This window comes from Emys orbicularis, chromosome 2 (assembly GCF_028017835.1).
Source record: "Emys orbicularis isolate rEmyOrb1 chromosome 2, rEmyOrb1.hap1, whole genome shotgun sequence".
In the NCBI taxonomy this organism is placed as follows: domain Eukaryota; kingdom Metazoa; phylum Chordata; order Testudines; family Emydidae; genus Emys; species Emys orbicularis.
The window spans coordinates 218,681,609-218,699,317 of NC_088684.1; the positions used below are offsets into that span (position 1 = coordinate 218,681,609).

At 43.6% G+C, this 17,709-nt stretch overlaps 1 protein-coding gene across 1 annotated transcript; it reads left to right on the top strand.

Annotated features, from left to right (window-relative positions):
• The first annotated feature begins 1,075 nt into the window (after window positions 1-1,075).
• GASK1A (golgi associated kinase 1A) lies at window positions 1,076-16,545 on the top strand. The gene is made up of 4 exons (XM_065400221.1): window positions 1,076-2,602; window positions 13,527-13,649; window positions 14,768-14,871; window positions 16,335-16,545. Exons 1-4 carry the CDS (start codon window positions 1,076-1,078, stop codon window positions 16,543-16,545), a joined length of 1,965 nt encoding a protein of 654 aa, XP_065256293.1.
• The last annotated feature ends 1,164 nt before the right edge of the window (window positions 16,546-17,709 follow it).

Below are 17,709 nucleotides of genomic sequence, written 5' to 3' on the forward strand. Positions count from 1 at the left end.
GGATGAAGATCATCCGGTCCGCCCGATTTAGTCCCGTTTAGCTGGTCAAGTTTGGCTTCCACCTCTGATGCTGTAATGTCAATCCCCCCTCCTTTATTCCCCTCTGTCCTGCTCACTCTATTTCTAAGCCCTTCATTAGCCTTATTAAAGACCGATGCAAAATATTCATTTAGATATTGTGCCATGCCTAGATTATCCTTAATCTCCACTCCATCTACATTCTTCAGCGGTCCCACTTCCTCTTTCTTTGTTTTCTTAATGGGCTCTTCAATCTAGTAGAGAAAGGTACAACTTTCAGTGGCTGGAAGTTGAAGTAGACAAATTCAGACTGGAAATAAGGTGTCCAGTTTTTAATAGTGAGAGTAATTAACCATTGGAACAACTTACAAAGGGTCATTCTCCAGCTCTGACAATTTTTAAGTTAAGATTGGATGTTTTTCAAGAAGATCTGCTCTAGGGATTATTTTGGGGGCAGTTCTATAGTCTGTGTTACACATGAGGTCAAACTAGGTGATCACAGTGGTCCCTTCTGGCCTTGGGCTGTATGAATCTATACAAAACTAGAATGAGACAGAGACGAGGCAGAGATATAGAGGGATATGGTAAATACAGACCAAAGTCCTGCAATATTAGCAAATCCACCACTGAGGAACATTCCTTATACACTGGTAATCTATGTCTGTCCAGATGTTCCTTTAAACTCTCCTGCTCTTCCACTGTCCCCAACAATAAGACATGATCAGTCTGCTGGTGATTCAGTGAGGCATGTTTTGCAATGGCCAGGATGCTGCACAATTGCCCTTTTAATTAAAATCTCTGCCTTTTTCACTTTCTTCTACTCTTCAGGCCAAATTCAGCCTTGGTGAAGCCCATGGAGTTACATCACAGCCCAGTTCTGTTCCCATTGATGTCATTGGGGGTTTTCTACTGGCATTAGTGGGAGCTGAACTGGAGCCTTAGCGAGTGCTAACACAATATGATCTACAGATACCATTTGCACTGATCAACCCAACTCCCTGCAGGCCAATACATTTCATGAAGACAGCTTCTGCCCTAGCTCTAGCTATCCCCTGTGATGCAGTCAATAAGGCTGTCCTTTCTGACTCCACAGGCTCAGAGATCATGGAGAAGAATGAGGCTGAAGAGACCACCTCTGGCTGGATTCTGCTTCTTGCTTGCCTTCTCTGTGGTGGCATTTACTGGTTTTCCTCTGCTGTTTCCAACTGAGTCCGATTTCCAGTTCTTGGCACTAGCTGAGCCACATGGGAAAGTCATCCGGCCCAGGCGTCTGTGGACAAACACCACTGCCTCTGTCCCCCGGCGGGCCAGAAGCTTTGACCACAGAGAATGGGAACCCGCTCCCCCTGGCACCGATCAGGAAAGGCAATCCTCACACCATCCCCACTCTGCCTGCAAGCCAAAGAACCAGCCAAGCAGCCTACGCCGACAAAACCACACACTGCTGAAAGGAAAGAGAAAGCACAAAGGGGAGATTAGGAAACATAACGTTGTGAAAAGCTCTGAAGCCAGCAGTAAATTACAGCATGAAAACATTCCCCGCAGGACCAGTGGTGAGAAGAAAAGGGAGCTTAATACTCATTTTTCTCTAAAGAATACAGGGAACAATGTTCATTTCTATAAGCTGACAGGGAAAAAGGCAGATATGAAACCACAAATGGAGGAGGCCCCTTTCTTTTCTCCTTCACTCAGCAATAAAAGGGGTTTTCAGGAAGGAAAGCCGGAGTTTGTTTTACTTCTTAAGAACTCTTTTGCAAGCCAGCCAACTGTGGCACAGGACCAACGCAAACCAGATGTGCAGGCAGCTGGCGCTGAGCCGCAGCATTCAGATTCGATTAAAGCCTTTATCTCGGAAGCAGATAGCAGGCTGCCCTTCAAAGGTGCAGCAGGCACGCAGAGACAGACAGGCAGTTACTCCCAGAGGCCTGGAGAGCCAGGAGCTCATTTCTGGGTGGGTGTGGCCACGCAGTTACAGACATCTGAATGGTGTGTGAAGACTCCAGAAGATGCCCTTTCTGCCAAATGGGAGGGCCGCCTGAGGTTTGGTGAGAGGATCCCACCTTGGTTTACTGCAGACGATGTGCAGAAGATGAAATGGCTGGCAAATAGCGAAGTAGTGACCAAAACCAGAATTCCTGCCCACGGACAAATACTCAGAGTCAGCCTTTTGGCCAGCCAAGACACTTCCCCATCTGACCCTAAACGAGACTGTTCCGATGGGCTCTGTGGATTAATAAAGCGGCCCAGTGACCTCTATGAGGTGCTAGCTTTCCACTTGGACAGAGTGTTGGGGCTGAATAGGAGTCTGCCTGCAGTGGCCCGCAAATTCAGCAGTCCCCTGCTGCCCTACAAATACACCAATGGTGCCGCAAGGCCCATCGTATGGTGGGTGCCTGATATCCAGCACCTAGATGATGCCAACAATGACCAGAACTCCTTTGCACTGGGGTGGCTACAGTACCAGTCTCTGCTGCAGCAGCGGTGTGGCATGGCAGATTCCAGGGCAGCCCTCGGAATAGCTCCGTGTTTGAGTGTCCTGCACACAGAGTGGGCCAAACTGGCACTCTTTGATTTTCTCCTACAGGTATGCTTGGTGGTGGACCAATCCCTGTCTTTCTTTTTTCTTCTCTTTAGTGTGTATGTGTGGGGGTGTGTGTGTATTGGGCATAGCTATAAGTCTTGTTTCAGTGAAAGTCTTGTTTCACAAAGTTGGGGAGAGGGGAAATCTGGGAAGGTCTCCAACTCTGGTGTCAAAAAAATGTGAGCCAAACAACCCCAGCAGAAGTACACATTATTACTCTCATAATTATATGTGTATGCGGTGTTTGTTGTGGATGTGTCGGTCCCAGGATATTAGAAAACCAAGGTGAGTGAGTTAATATCTTTTATTAGACCAACTTCCATTGATGCGAGAGGCAAGCTTTCAAGCTTATGCAGAATTCTTCAGGTCTGGGAAACATACTCAAAGGGCCACTGCTTCATACAAGGTGGAACAGATTGTTTAGCATAAGTACTTAAAATGTGCTAAACAATCTGTTCCATTTTGTGTTTTGCAGTGACACTCTGACTTAGTTTCCCACACCTGAAGAAGACCTCTGTGTAGCTCAAATGCTTCTCATCAGTCTCTACCTCACCCACCTTGTCTCTATAATTATACGTGGCATTAATAAAAGACTTTCCATAGTCAAAATGCTTTAGAAATACTAATTAACCCTCACAAACCCCCTGGGCGGCAGACAGGTAAGCATTATTATTCCGATTTTATGAATGGGGAATCTAAGGCACAAAGCCAAATGACTTGCCCCAGGTCACACAGCATATCAGTGACCGAGCCAGGATTAAAACACAAGAGTGCCTGGCCTCCAGAATAGTCAAAGTAGCCTAGGCAAAGGTGTGTGTCTCCATCCAAGCTCATGCAGTCCTTCTTCAGACACCTCACTGAACAGAACACGTCACGGCGCAGTGAAAGCAAATGGGAGGTTGAAAGAGAAAGCAGAACTTAGGCCCAGATTGTTTGGTTTCCAAACCCAAATTAACATCTGAAATGAAAACTCACTGATTTTGTTTGTTTTCAAAGTAGGAAACAGTGGTTTTTTTCCATGCAGATTTGTGATTAAAATGGATCCCGGACAAATGTGCAAAAGTGAAAGTTTTTTTTTTAAATAGTCCTTTTCATATTCCAGTGGCATCATCTAATTAGGATGATTTTGTACTCTGAGTTAAAGTAGGTCTGTGGGGTCATAACCATGTGCTGATCACTGTACCACTACCCCATGGCTGTGATTCATTATGAATCAGATTAGTGGAGTTCACAACACCATTTGATAATCAACCTGTGACACAGGGCTCAGTCCTGCAATAGTCAGTCAAATCATCCTATGGACTGAAATGGCACTACTTACCTGAGGAAAAGTTGCCTGATTTTGCCTTGAAGAGCAAAGGTGGGGGGAGAGGGGAAGGGAAGAGGAGGCAGGCTGGATACTGGGGCCAGAACTCTTGCTGGAATAAATCAGTGTAGATTCATTGACATAAAAGGTGCTGTGGTGACTTACACCATAAGTATAGCTCACCATCTGTAAGCTCTGTTACCATAAGACTCCACTCAGCCTCAGGACAACCCCGTATTCCTAGTAGGAACGTGGAATGCCTGCAGTCTGGACTCATTCATGTTTTCATTAGCTTTTCAGTTTGTCATGATCATCTAATCTTATTTGAATTTTCAAACGGCAGATAAAGAACAGGAAGCCTGGATCATCAATCAGTAGAACTCTGTACAAGGATTTCTCACACAGATGACTGATTCAGTCAGAAGCCTGACACTGACACGAAACCAGGGGAATTCTGCCTTTAGCAGGGATATGCTGGATTGCTGCCGCTTTACCACGGGAGCTGTCACTATCATTTGTTTTAATTTTTCAGGTTTCAGAGTGTCTGGGACTCGACACTGGAAAAGACTGAAACCGTACACAGTAGGTTTCCATTCCGAACAAACCTTCAGTGTCGTAGTTGCTGGATCAAGTGCGGCAAACTTCCTAAACCACCAGACTCAGTCTGTTTGCAGAATGAACTACTCTTCAAGTAGAGAATTGTGCAGCAAAGCAAGGAGCTTCATCTAGTTTTGCTGGGTCTTTGCCACTCATTTCCTGGTTAGCATTACGCCAACCAAGTCAAACAGTGATGCCTGAAGTACTCCAGGCTTCCTTAAAAACGTTGGCATGGGGTTATGGGCAGAGGATTAGGTTTCCTAGAAAAGAAGATGTCAAGAACTCTTTGGCTTACCAGTGGGTAAAAGCAGCCTAGCAGAAGCATCTTGTAAGAAACAGCAACTTTTAATTACAAAATACACACTTGTCCCTCTAACATTAACCCCATCCTGTCCTGGCAAAGCTGTATGTTTGCTATTAAGTACTGTCCTACTCTGTGAGCTTTTGGTCCTCATTAACCTCCTGATGTCACCACTTCATTAGTACTTGTAGTGTCTTCAAGCCTAGACAGGACCTGATTTCCTAATTTGAAAACCCCCCAACCAACCAAATATAACCCAAGCACATTTTCAAACGCCAAAAGCCCTTCCAACCTGCTTTATGTATCAGAGAGAAGCACAAAAAGGCTTTTTTTGTCATTTATAACGCACATTTTAAACAAAAATGTCTTTACTTTCACAAATCAGTGTTGGCGTAGCTGTCAATCTTCAGTAAACGTGTTTAATAATCAATGTGTGTGGAAGGGAGAGACAGCTGTTTTATCACTTCTCAATGTACTGTGCAGTTTGCAAGCTCAGTGTAAAGTTGTGCTTTTGTATAGTTTGTACATGCAAAGCCCTTTGGACTTGAAGGGGAACATGGATACACAGGCAAGCTTCAGACACATCTGACCTGATCCTGATCTCACTTATTCTAGTTTTATCCTGGTGTAACTTCACTAGTTTGGGTGGAGTTACTCCTGATTCACACTGGTGTGAGGTCATGCTCATTTAAAAGAATCTTATGTCAGTCTCATGTTATCCAGACTCTTTTGTTTCTGGGTGTCTTTTTGTTGCTGAAAATCAGCTTTTTTTTTTCTCTAACCAGGATCCTTCCCCCATCATGGAGATTTTCCTTCTCTTCTGTGTGTGGATTAAGAGTGCTTAATCTTCCATCTGGAAAATCAGAACCTGCTGCTATGGGGGATTATTACAGTGTCTCTGAACAGAGAATTGTGAGTTATTAGGGGCAACTGAGAGGAAGAAGAGATGGTTTATATGGGAGATGGAGTCTTATTTATACACCTCAGGGGTATTACTTAGCACTGTAGGGACAAGCATTAGCGGGGGGAAACTATATGAAAGATTTTTTAAAATCTCTGCTAAAATATGTGTTCCCATTACCTTTTTTTTTTTGGCAGAGCTTAACCATTAATCTTTATCACCTCAAAGCATGGCTGGCAGAAGGGGTCAATCATGACTAGATTTAACAAATCCAGTCATGACTGGAATATTTTACATTAACATTCATATTTAAAACGAATCTAGCAGGAAATAAAATAAGTGTTTAAAGAGCAGAAATGGAAATTCTGGGATCGGCTTTCTTGTGTGTGACTGTTACTTTAGAACTTACTAATAAACACATCCGGGTTTGAGTTAGTGGCGTTATGGGGTGAAATCCTGGCCCTAATGAAATCAGTGGGAAAATTCTCTTGACTTCAATGGGACCAGGACTTCACCCTTGGTGTTTTTACTTAAAAACCATATGGTCAAATCCTCAGCTGGTGTAAATCAGCATAGAAGTCAGTGGAGCTACATTGATTTACACCAGCTGTGTAAATCATTTTTAGCTTTTTCCATTTTTCCATTCTCTGCCCCCCTCATTCCAATACCACCACTTCCCATCTCCCGGCCATGAGCATACGCTTGTGTGATGTCAGGCCCTGATAGTGTTATTGTCCCCCCACCCCCAGGAAAAAGCTGTCCAGCATGGATTCCTTCTTTGCTCTTTGATTTGTAATCCTCCACAACTCCAGAGTAGCAATTTATCTCTGGGCCAGGAGGCTTAGGAAAGTAACTCTCTTATAGGAGAACACCATTGCCCCTTTGTGGACTGATTGCCAGTGCACCATGTGAACAGCTACTGCCTCTTCTCCTGTGTAGAGATATGGCAGATCTCAGATTCAACCGCAGCAGTGATGGGGAGACTACAGTGGGCCACGGGCATACCAGACAGAAACCAGACAGTAACTCAAAAATACCAGGAAGAGAAAGATTCGGGACAAGTTTAGTCTCTTTTCCACTTCCTTGCCCCGCCACTCAGAACACATCAAGAGCCTGATCCAGTTTCCATTGGGAAAATTGGGCCCCATAGCAAAAATCTCATTGGATTCAAGGTGAAGATTGGGCCCTAAATGAAAAGGATGATGTTTGAGGGAGACTTTTACCTAAGGTGTATGCAGACCAAATGACAAAAACAAACCACAGAGTTTCTCAATAGCTCCAAAGAGATCATCACTAATGGAAAAGTCCTATCAAGCTAAATAGGGATGAAGCCAGCAGGATATTATAGAAATGTAACACAGTTCTTCAGAAATGACTCAAAAACCCAATAGGATTTAATAGAGAATGAAATCCTTTGAATCCTGAACCATTCTGTAGAATTTTGGAGCAGGGATAGAATTCAGTAGTGAATTCTATAGGATGATCCAAAAATTCCATGCAAGGGTTATCATTCTGTATTACGTTCTATGGGTCTTTCCCCTAAAGGAGTGCCTCTATTATTTGCAGCCTCTCTAATATACATTGGCTCCTAAAGGCCAGCTGTACTGATCAAAATCCTTTATGAACACCTCACAGAGACTCCTCCTATTTTTCATACTATATATATAGAGAGAGAGATATACCCATCTCATAGAATTGGAAGGGACCCTGAAAGGTTATTGAGTCCAGCCCCCTGCCTTCACTAGGCAGGACCAAGTACTGATTTTTGCCTCAGATCCCTAAGTAGTCCCGTCAAGGATTGAACTCACAACCCTGGGTTTAGCAGGCCAATGCTCAAACCACTGAGCTATCCCTCCTCCACTACTGAGCTAGCCCTGTAGCTCACTAACATGATTCAAATCACTCTCTATGAACCTCTCTCCACAAGCAAAATGTTTGCTGCCAAGAAAAATCACCAGAAGAGAGAGCACAGTGTATTGTGAACACTGCTGTTCACTCGCTGAGCAGTGCTGCTAGAAAGCAGGATTAGAACACCTCTGTTTCAGTTATCTCCCAGTTTGGCAATGTCTGCAGCATTCATCTCTTAGGTAGTGATTTTTAGCTTTGAGTTGGCTGGTCACTTCACATACCATCTCTCTCTTGATTTGGCTCAATAATACTGCCTTTGTCTACACTTTCCTGCCTCAACTGGCAACATTGATCTTACGGTAAACATGGCAGGAATCCATCAAAATACAATAGGTTAAATTAATCCAAATCCTAGTCCCTTTTGATGTCAATAGCAAAACTCCCATTACCTTCAGTCGAGGTAGAATTAGGCCCAAATGACCCAGTTCCACATGATTAAAGTCTGCTAGGGATGTCGTGAGAACCACGGGGGGTAGAGATATATGATCCTTACATAGCAACCTTTCATGCAAAACTCAGATGGCACCACAGGAAAGAAACTGTCCACATTTTGTCCAAAATTTTATATATGGGGTCCGATTCTCATTTCCACTGAGGCCCCTTTGTACCTTTCTGGCAATGTAAAGGGGCTGGAAAATGCATGCATATATAATGTGAGCCCTCATTAAGGCCCCTTTATGTTGCCAGAACAATGTGAAGGAGCCTCAGTGTAAATAAGAATCAGCCACACAAGAAATTGCCCATACAAACCAACCCAGAGAAAATATAGCGCTTGTCTGGTAAAATAAAATAAACTCTAGAATGACCATCCCCGACCTGAGCACCTCCCATCCCTCAACCCACCATCCTTCAACAAAAGTAGAAAATAGGTAAGGGGTTCAGAATGTCCTCAAAGTCAATAAATGCCAGGTCTGTCAGACCAAGGCGGGGAGTGAGTTCCAGAGTCAAGTGCCAGCCATTATCAGCATGTCTCTGACATGCTCTTTTGTTCTTTCTTCCAAGCTGCCCTTTATGTGTCCAAATCCAGAGAAAGTTCACCTCTTCGGTAATGCAGATAGCAAACTACAATCGGCTGATGGCTAGGTAGGTGGAGAGCTGTGATCACTGCTCCTGACTGGCTAAGAATTGCACTCACCCTGTTATTGCTGTTATCCCATCTCCCTCACCCTCCCCACCACAACCCACTTGTTTTCATCATTGTCCTGTTGGGTCTGGTCTTCTAAACAGCAAGCTCTTTGGGGCAAGGATGGTCATTTACCTTATATGTTTGTACAACACCTATCATGACCGGGGCCCTGAGCTGGGTGGCTTCTAGGCAATCCCACAATATAAATGTTAAGTTCATCCCCCCCCAAAAAAACTACATTAAAAGAACATTATTAAGGTTTCATAGTTAAGCCGTCCAAAGTTAGGAAATGCTAGAATGAAGATGAGTGTGCTGTAGTGGTTATAGACCCGTCTGTCCTTGTGCCCACAGCCTGCCCTTGTCTCCCTCTGCTTCTCTCCAGCCCACCCTCCCCCATCCTGGTCCTGCCCACTTCCCCCTCTCCCCCTCCCCACACCATGGTTCCCGCTCCCCACCTTTCTTCATTCCACTCAGTGCAAGAATCAGAGTGAAGTTCTATGGTATGTTATGCAGGAAGTCACACTATACAATGGCCATAATGGTACTTTTGGCTATACTGTCATAAGCTATATATACTGCTCATGGAGAGTGACTTGCCACCAATTTGGAAGAGTTGAAACTTATTTAAACTTTTTTGGAGTCTTTGCCTAGGCATGAATTTTTCCAGATCATGCTTTGTTCTTTTGGTATGAAACCTGCAATAGGTTGTAACATGGTAAATCTTCCAGGCTGGATGAACCCTTGCAAACCCCAAATATAATGCATAGTCTCATCTCTAAATTGTAGACCTTTGAGTTGGTAGACCTGAATTCTATTCCTGGTACTGCTCTAGACAGTCTCTGGTGTCTTTGCTAAGTCACTGAAATTCTCTGCTTCCGTTTCCTCATCTGTACAAGTGGTATAATGATACTTACCTCCTTCATAGGGTGGTTGAGAGGCTGAACTCATTAATGCTTAGAAAGCATTTGAGATCATTAGATGGATGGTATGTGTCTGTTTCTATTACAGAAATGTACAAGATGTAATAAGCTGTATAAGTAAAGCCTAGGTGGAATATGGTCTTACCTTAGCTCTGCCTATACGTAAATAAAGACACAGACTGTCCAGGGGAGCAGATGTCAGTCGAGAGAAGGTGCGTCAACTCTACACTGTGCATCACAACTGTTCTGCAAGATCATCGTCGTCAGCCAGGGACAATTAGCCAAACCAGCTCCTGGAGAGAGACTTAAGTCAGATGTCAGACTCAGCCTGTACCTTATAACTTCTGTTCTTCTAATATACATTTATTCCTTGGTTTCCTAAAAACAGTCTCCCAGCAACATGCTAAAAGGTACAGCCTCCCACATTCTAGTGGGTGGAGCAGAGGCAATACGTTCATATCCAGATGGGCACACAACAGTTACCACAAGTACCAGGCAAGGGAGGTTTTTTTTTTTAATGAAAATACAGTGTGGGCTGGGGTCAGCCTTCAGCAAAGGAGGAGAGGGGATAGAAAGGAAGGTATTATATAGTAGGGTGGGGCTGAGTATGCTAATAAAATGATGTAATAGAACAGTTCTCAAACATGACCCCTTTTTAATGGGGTCGCCAGGGCCTGCATTAGACACATTGGGCCCCGGGGCTGAATCTGAAGCCTGAACTCTGCCACCTAGGGCTGAAGCCGAAGCCTGAGGCCTTCAGCCCCCCCTGCCCAGGCCAGCGTGGCTCGGGCTATGGCTTCAGCCCCACGTGGAGCTGTGTAGCAATTTTTGTTGTCAGACGGGGGTCGTGGTGCAATGAAGTTTGAGAACCGCTGTAATAGAACCATGAGATTGATGATATTAATGCATGTCTCAAGCCTCTGAGCATGCCCAGTGTGACTTGACTGTTTCTAGACACCTGAGCAGACTCAGACTCAGTTGAATACTTGTGCAGTTAATAAAAGGGCTGTTCCCTCCTGAGGCAGGACATAGGAATCTGATGTAATATATTTCGTAGGAGTTTTTCAGATGACACCTGCAAAATCTAGGTCTTGTCTGATCTGCATGAACATTAAGTATCCCAGGCCTCTTTCCATAAGAGTATTTCCATGATGCTCACTCTCCAAACTGACCCTCTGTCTCACTGGCATGCATGCTGTTGGCTGCCATCTTCCCCCCAGAGTGGTGGGAGGGAAGTCACAAGATGTTATTACCCATTCTCATGTGCAATTTCCCAGTTTGCAACGCTGCATTTGCAGACATAAGTACCCAGCCAAATTGGAATGCAGTTACCTTTGAAAATGTGGCCAATGTCTCCTCCTGTGCATGACAACTTATGATTTTTTTCATAGTCTCCCAGTGAGGATGCCGAGTCAAACTTCTGTCTAGTGCACAAGCACATTGGCTCTCTCTGTAAATCAGCTGAGATTTTCTTTATGTTCTGCCCAGACTATTAATTCTGCTATGATGGAAAATGACAAAAGGTGGGAGAAATCAGTGTGCTGCACTTTCAGGCACCTAAACATAGGATGTGCATGGAATAAGTGTGACATTTTCCTGAGTTCAAATGCATTTGATTTCAGAAAATACTTTAGCTCTAGGGTTTCCCTGAAGGAGAAATATTGCCTGGAGTGCCTCATTAAACATCAGCCGATGGGCCTGTGTTAAGAAATACTAGCATGGCATCAAATTAATTAATTTGGGATCTAAGAGGGCTAGGAATATAATGGTCACACAAATCAAACTGTGCATTCCTTATATCACTTTATTCCTCTGTGCTTTGATTTGAGTTTGGGGTTCAGACAAAACACAATTCAGCTAACATTTCTGGTAGTTGTTAAGTTGAAACTGTGGAAATTACCTAATATCACATGGTTTCCACTGAAAATCATAAATCTCCCCCTTGGCACCTGAAACTCAGCTCAGGTTCACTTGAAATTTGGCCCAGCCTGACTGAAAGGTTCATGAACCTCAGCGAACCTGACCTGAGTTACAGGTTCATAACCCAAAACCAGGCTATAGATTCACATGTCTCTGGTTTGAACCAGATTCCTTGGCAATGTCATGCGAAATCGGTCAGTTTCGCTACGTACTCTGGAAATTCTGCCTGCCTCAGCAGCACTGGTCCCATTTCAGGAAAGTGTGATGTGTTTGCAGGAGCTGATTTATGCTGCTGTGCTCTGGCCAGGCCTTGTTCGGAGGAGGCAGTGAGTCAGTCTCCTGTATGCAGCCCTGGCACTTTTGCACACCTCTGGGGTGATTATTATATAACTGAGACAGCAGACCGTCTGCCTTGTACAAAGAAGCGTAAAAATCAATAGCTTATTGTGACAAAGCTAACAGAGTGGGGCATGAAAAATTAGAAAGGGGTTATGGCTTCTGGGTTTCACTTGATAATGATAACATTAATCTTGAAGAAGAGTCAAATCCTATTTCTTCCTCCAAGGATACGGCGTGTCATGTGTGCAGCACAAGTGAGGTGGTTCCACTCTTCAGGAGTGGGGTAGGGACAAATACGGGAGCCCATGTTCATGTAGAAAGTCTATGCATACCTAGGTGTCATGCAGCCCAACACCTTCTGCCTGGGTTTAGTAAATGGAGCAGGTTGGGGGGAGGGAGGTTTAGATCAGCCAGTCTGCCATGAGGGGGATCCACCAGCCATTCCCTCTGTGTGGCAAGCATACAGCAGGTAGGCAATGGGCTAAAGTAGTGACCCCATAACATCCTATGAAAGGATTCCTTCTTCCCTGTGCCAAACCGTATACTCAGGGGAGGATGTGACCCTAAGGATTTGGATGAAAATTTCAGACATGCCAGTTGCTGCCAGAGGTGGCTCCTTCCTAGCAGTGGTGGTTCTAATATTGGGGCACTCACCTACCAAAAACCGGGGGAATAAACCCAAAGTCAAATTGCTTCATCCCTATGTCTAAATTCAAAGATGTTAAATTAAAATCTAGACATTAGATGAAGGATCCACAAGAGGAGAGTTGTTTCTGTGCCCCGGACTGTATAATGCACACTCCAGTAAAGACTCCAGAGCAGGAGCAGGACTTCAGGGAGGGCATCAGCATTTCATTGAATGGGCTGTCAGGAGTGAGGAGGAGCAGGTTCAAAAGTGCCCATGAATTACTAAACACAGATGCAGCTAAAGCAAGTTACAGTGCCCCACCTGGAGTAGCCACCTTGATCTGCAAACTGCACACAGGACAAATCCCGCACTATGCAGGTCTTAAGAATATACCAAGGGGCCAAGCAAGCATAGAACAATTCCCCACGCTCCCTTGTTCATTCTTCTCATTTCTATCAAGAGTTGTTTTGATTATTATTAGGGAAGGGTGAAATGGTTCATATAAAACAGGAACCAACCTAAACCTTCATCCAGTATTTGAATTTGCCTGAGAAAATCCCTTTCTGAGGTTCAAAAAAATTCAATTAACTTATTTTTTTTGTTTTGCCTTAATTTTTATATGCATCTCCTCTTGGTTTCAGATAGAAACAGAATCTATTCAGTCCATGCAAACATCGAGTATTGAAATACCGCAAGCAGGAAGTGTCTGAAATCGTGCAGGAAAGCCTGTTATTGGGAGCTTTGCAGTCCACTTTCCAGACCAAAATGGTTTAGAAAAGCAGCTACATTTTTGAATGGTTCGCTGAACACCCACCAATCTTTTATATAAACAGCTCTTTCATTAACGAATAATCTGGATTTTTCTCTAAATTTTATCAAGCTTTTTTCTTCCAGGCATGAAAAGTTCCCTGTTAAACTACAACTTAACATCTCCATCCTGAAATTCCTGAAGCCTCTAAATACTTCAAATGTCACCCACAGGTTCATGACCGCCTGGACCGTTACTGCTGTGGATTTCAGCCAGACCCTGCAGAACCCTGCATGGAAGAAATGCTTCATGACAAATGTAGGAATCCTGCCGAGCTAGTCCTGGTCCACATCCTGGTATGATATCGCCAAACATTGTGTTTGCCTCCATCCTTTCAGTTTCTAACCTCTACCTTTTTTTTTTAACAGGCCAGACTGGTTATCTGTTATTGACTCTTGTTATGTTTTTACCCCCGCCACAAAGAGAAAAATATGTCTAGGTAACTTTTATTTCAGGGTAAGAGAAAAGAAAGAACATGTAAAATGTCTGCAGGTTAGATTCTTATATGTATAACTAAGTCAATGGGACAACTGGTGGAGTAATTTGCTGCTCAGTGTAAGTAAAAGTATAGTAAGTGTAAGTGTATCTGAATCTGGTCCTGAGAGTGAGTGAGAGAGAGCAAGCAGCAAGCACGGTGTGTGATTCTCTTTGTAACATTCTGCATCTGAAATGAAACGCAGTGTGACAGCATGAGGCAGGGAGATCTCTCTCCATTTAAAGTTGCAGCACTTAAAAAGCAGAATGACATGATCTCCTTCTGGCTGCGTAGCCACGTACACACTTCTGAAGTAAAAGTTCAGCGTGACATAGCAGTCGTACAGTGGCTGTATTCCTTCAACAATACGCACATTTTATTCTGCCAGAATATTAAACAAATGAAATTCAATCTACTTGTCTTCTCACCATGAAATCAAATACCGGGCTGATAATAAATATTGTCCCTGGATAATAATAAATAAAACAGGCAGTTAAGAATGAAGTATGACATTGAGGTTGCTCAGTAATGTTAGATAATGACAATCTGACTTTCATCTTAGAAATCTACTACAGACCAATTTAATCCTTGGGGACGAGATGAGTTTAACTTTAGGGACCTGGCCATGGTGACCCTCTGCATTTTATTTGGCGCAGCTGGTACATGTGCTCAGCAACTTAAGACTTCTGGGTTAAATTGTGGTTTTGCTACCAGCTCCAAGGCAAAGGGCAGCGCATAGTCACACTGGCCTGGGTGCAGACAAGAAGTTTGTCTCTAAGAGTTAATACGTGGTCCCTGGTTCCACCCTTGCTATGGACTGTCATTGCTGTCAACCCTAAATATTCAAAAAAACACTCTTTGCATACAAATTACCCTTCCTCCCAAAATGTCAGCTCAAAGAACCCCCAAAATGTGAACTTCTTGCTTTTTTCCCCCCAGATCCGGGGAAGTGAGCCTTCTCGCCTGGTGTTCATTGACAATGCAGGCAGACCTCACCATCCGGAAGCAAAACTCAACTTCAGGCTCCTGGAAGGCATAGATGGGTAAGAAGGGCAACAGAAGCGATTCTAGCTAACAGTACCGGAGGGTCACAGCCCATGCCACTGGAACATTCCCTTCCTTTCAGAATATATAAGGCAGAACAGTTAAGGTTCTTCAATAAAAACAGATGTGTCGCTGGTGAGAATAAATTGGACTGGATGGGGCTTGCCTGGGTTTGTGAAGTTTTCTTCTAGATAGTGATTCTTAGGGCTCACAACCAATAGAAAGACTGAGTCCTTTACATTCGCATATACCTCGTTGATATTTACACCCCCGCCCCGCCCCCCCATGACGATGCTAAAGATGTTTGTTCCACATATACCACTACTGAAAGCTGTGCAATCCCACGTTTGTATATCTTAGTTTCTTGGATTGCCTTTTCGCGCAAGTCTCAATATGGGGGCGGAACCAGGTCCCCTTCAAGATAGTGGAAAGGCTCCCATTGATTTCAGTGAGGTTTGGATAAGGTCCCATATGCAGATATCAGGGCCTCAGTCCGAGCTAACATGCACCCGTGTAAATCAGGAGTGGCTCTACTGAAATTAATGGAGTTACAGTGGTATAAAATTAGAGTGAGATCAGAATCAGGCCCTATGTGCGCATATTTCACACTGAGGTGAATATTTATATCTCACACTGGGGGTGGCTAATGACTACCTCAGACACTATAAAGCATATTATTTTCCCTGTAACTGGCAGCTGCCCAAACTATCAAACAAACAGGTATTTCAGTATTTCATGCGTCATCGCATATCCAGCTTGCACACGTTATCAGCCTTTTGATTTGAAACCATTTGGATTCATTTCTGATTGCACTGTTGTGGAAGCAGCTCGCCTATTACCAGCAGAGTTTTATATAGTTTACATCCATTGTCATTTGTTAGCAGAAATGGGAACCACCCAAACCCTTGGACCAGAATAATCCTGGACTTTGAGTAGTTTGAAATCTGGCCATAGCTCCAAAGCTTGCCGCTTGAGTCCCTTTCCATGTGCTAGGGAATGACTTGTCACAAGACACTTAGGCCACTTGTGTCCCCTAAAGCATATGCCTGGAACCTATTGGGTTAACATGGTAACAGCCCTTTAATATCAGGGTATATTTCTCACACCGAATTGCTCTCGTGCATCCTCGCAAGAGCTGGACAAAGACCTAAACTGAGGCTCTAAACACCCCCTGAACACTGAAGGGTTGAAAATCCAGATTCAAATGTTTTGGGCGAGGGACAACTCTCTCACTCTGTGCTTATTAAACTGTTACCGCTTTCTACACCTCTGCATCCAAGAAAAATAGTTAGCACCAAAACAATCTCTGCTTTGCATAAAATATGAACAGAACAGAACTCTGACTACTTCTGGGGACAGAGACAGAAATGGAGCAAACACTATTCTCCTGCCCTAACCCCTTAGTTGTATGATTTTATCTTTCCAACTCCTTTTCTTTCCCTCTTCTGATTTTCTTCATCAGGTTTCCTGAGACAGCTGTGACTGTGCTCAAATCGGGATGTTTACAGAACATGCTTCTGAAGTCACTGTACCTGGATCAGGAATTCTGGGAAAGCCAGGGTGGATACCCAGGACTTAGACACTTGCTTCAAGTCATTAACAGAAGAGGACAGATCCTACTGCAGTACATTCAGGAACACAATTTGACAATCTTTAAGGATTCATCACTTTAAAACATACCCCTACAAGAGCGACACACTCACCTGATATAAAGTGCAAGGTTGCAACCATGGATATACCTCAGTCCTCTAAAGCTTTTATATTCAGAAGCTGATCTTGAGTGCTTGGTTCTTCAGAATCAAATTCAGCAGCACATCCTGAAGAAGCAGAATAGATCCGAGGAAGAGACAGATGGGGGAAAGAAAATTTCCCGACACATTACAGAAAGGCTGGGAAAATGCATTAACCAAGTATTTATTGAGCACTGACTCCAACTTGGATTTTCAAAGGAGTTGAATCTCATTGAGATTTTGGGCACCTAACTCCTCGAGGTGCCTTTGAAAATCTTATCTTGAATGTTACGGCAAAATACTAAGGACAACGTGAGAAATATTAACTCAACAGTTTGAGAGACTGACCAAAGCTCATAGAAGTCAATGGGAGTCTTTTCATTGACTTCAACAGGCTTTTGATTAAGCCTTAACTGCTTCAGAAATAGTCAATATGACCAGTTTGGTTTGACATAAGACAAAAGGGTGGCACCTCCAAAGTTATTATATAAACAATGAAATAGCATGTGAGCTAAGCTACGTCTTCCTCAGTCTAATGAATGATGTGCCTATGGATACTGGATGTAGAGCAATTCATGCCAGCTGAGAATCTGGCCCACAATGCATTGCAGCAGGCAGCTGGCAGCAATTGCTATTGTTAAGATTGCAAAGCACTTTCTAGCCTAACTCGCTGTTTTCATACACTCAATGCTTTCCTGAAACATTCACCTTTTGAGCTGCAAATTTCCATGCTAGGTCTGGAGTGAATTTTTATTTTATTTGGAAAAGTTTGAACTAAATCACTTTTGAGCTATGGGAGAATTAAACAAAAATGCCTCCTACTAAAGAGCTTTTAAATACCCTCTTTTGGACATGGCAGCAGCAAAACAGCTGTCCGAAACTTGAAACCTTCCTTGGTTTGCAGCACAATATTTTTTAAAATGATAAGCAACTGCAAAATGACTTCTGAGCATGCTATCTGCTAAGAATTTTGGCACAGCCTACTTGAGTCCTGTCTTATTTTTGTCATCACTGTACATCTGCCTGGCTGCTCAGACAGTGAGTGTGATTGTGCCTCTCTGTCTAGTGCTGAGACAATAGAGATTACAGAAACTGTGAATGTCTCAC

Excerpts from the sequence above, each read along its gene's own strand:
- GASK1A (XM_065400221.1), top strand. The coding sequence starts at position 1,076 with ATGCAGTCAATAAGGCTGTCCTTTCTGACTCCACAGGCTCAGAGATCA. Across the intron at positions 2,603-13,526 it reads TCTTTGATTTTCTCCTACAG|GTTCATGACCGCCTGGACCG; the intron begins GTATGCTTGGTG and ends TGTCACCCACAG. Across the intron at positions 14,872-16,334 it reads CTCCTGGAAGGCATAGATGG|GTTTCCTGAGACAGCTGTGA; the intron begins GTAAGAAGGGCA and ends TTTCTTCATCAG.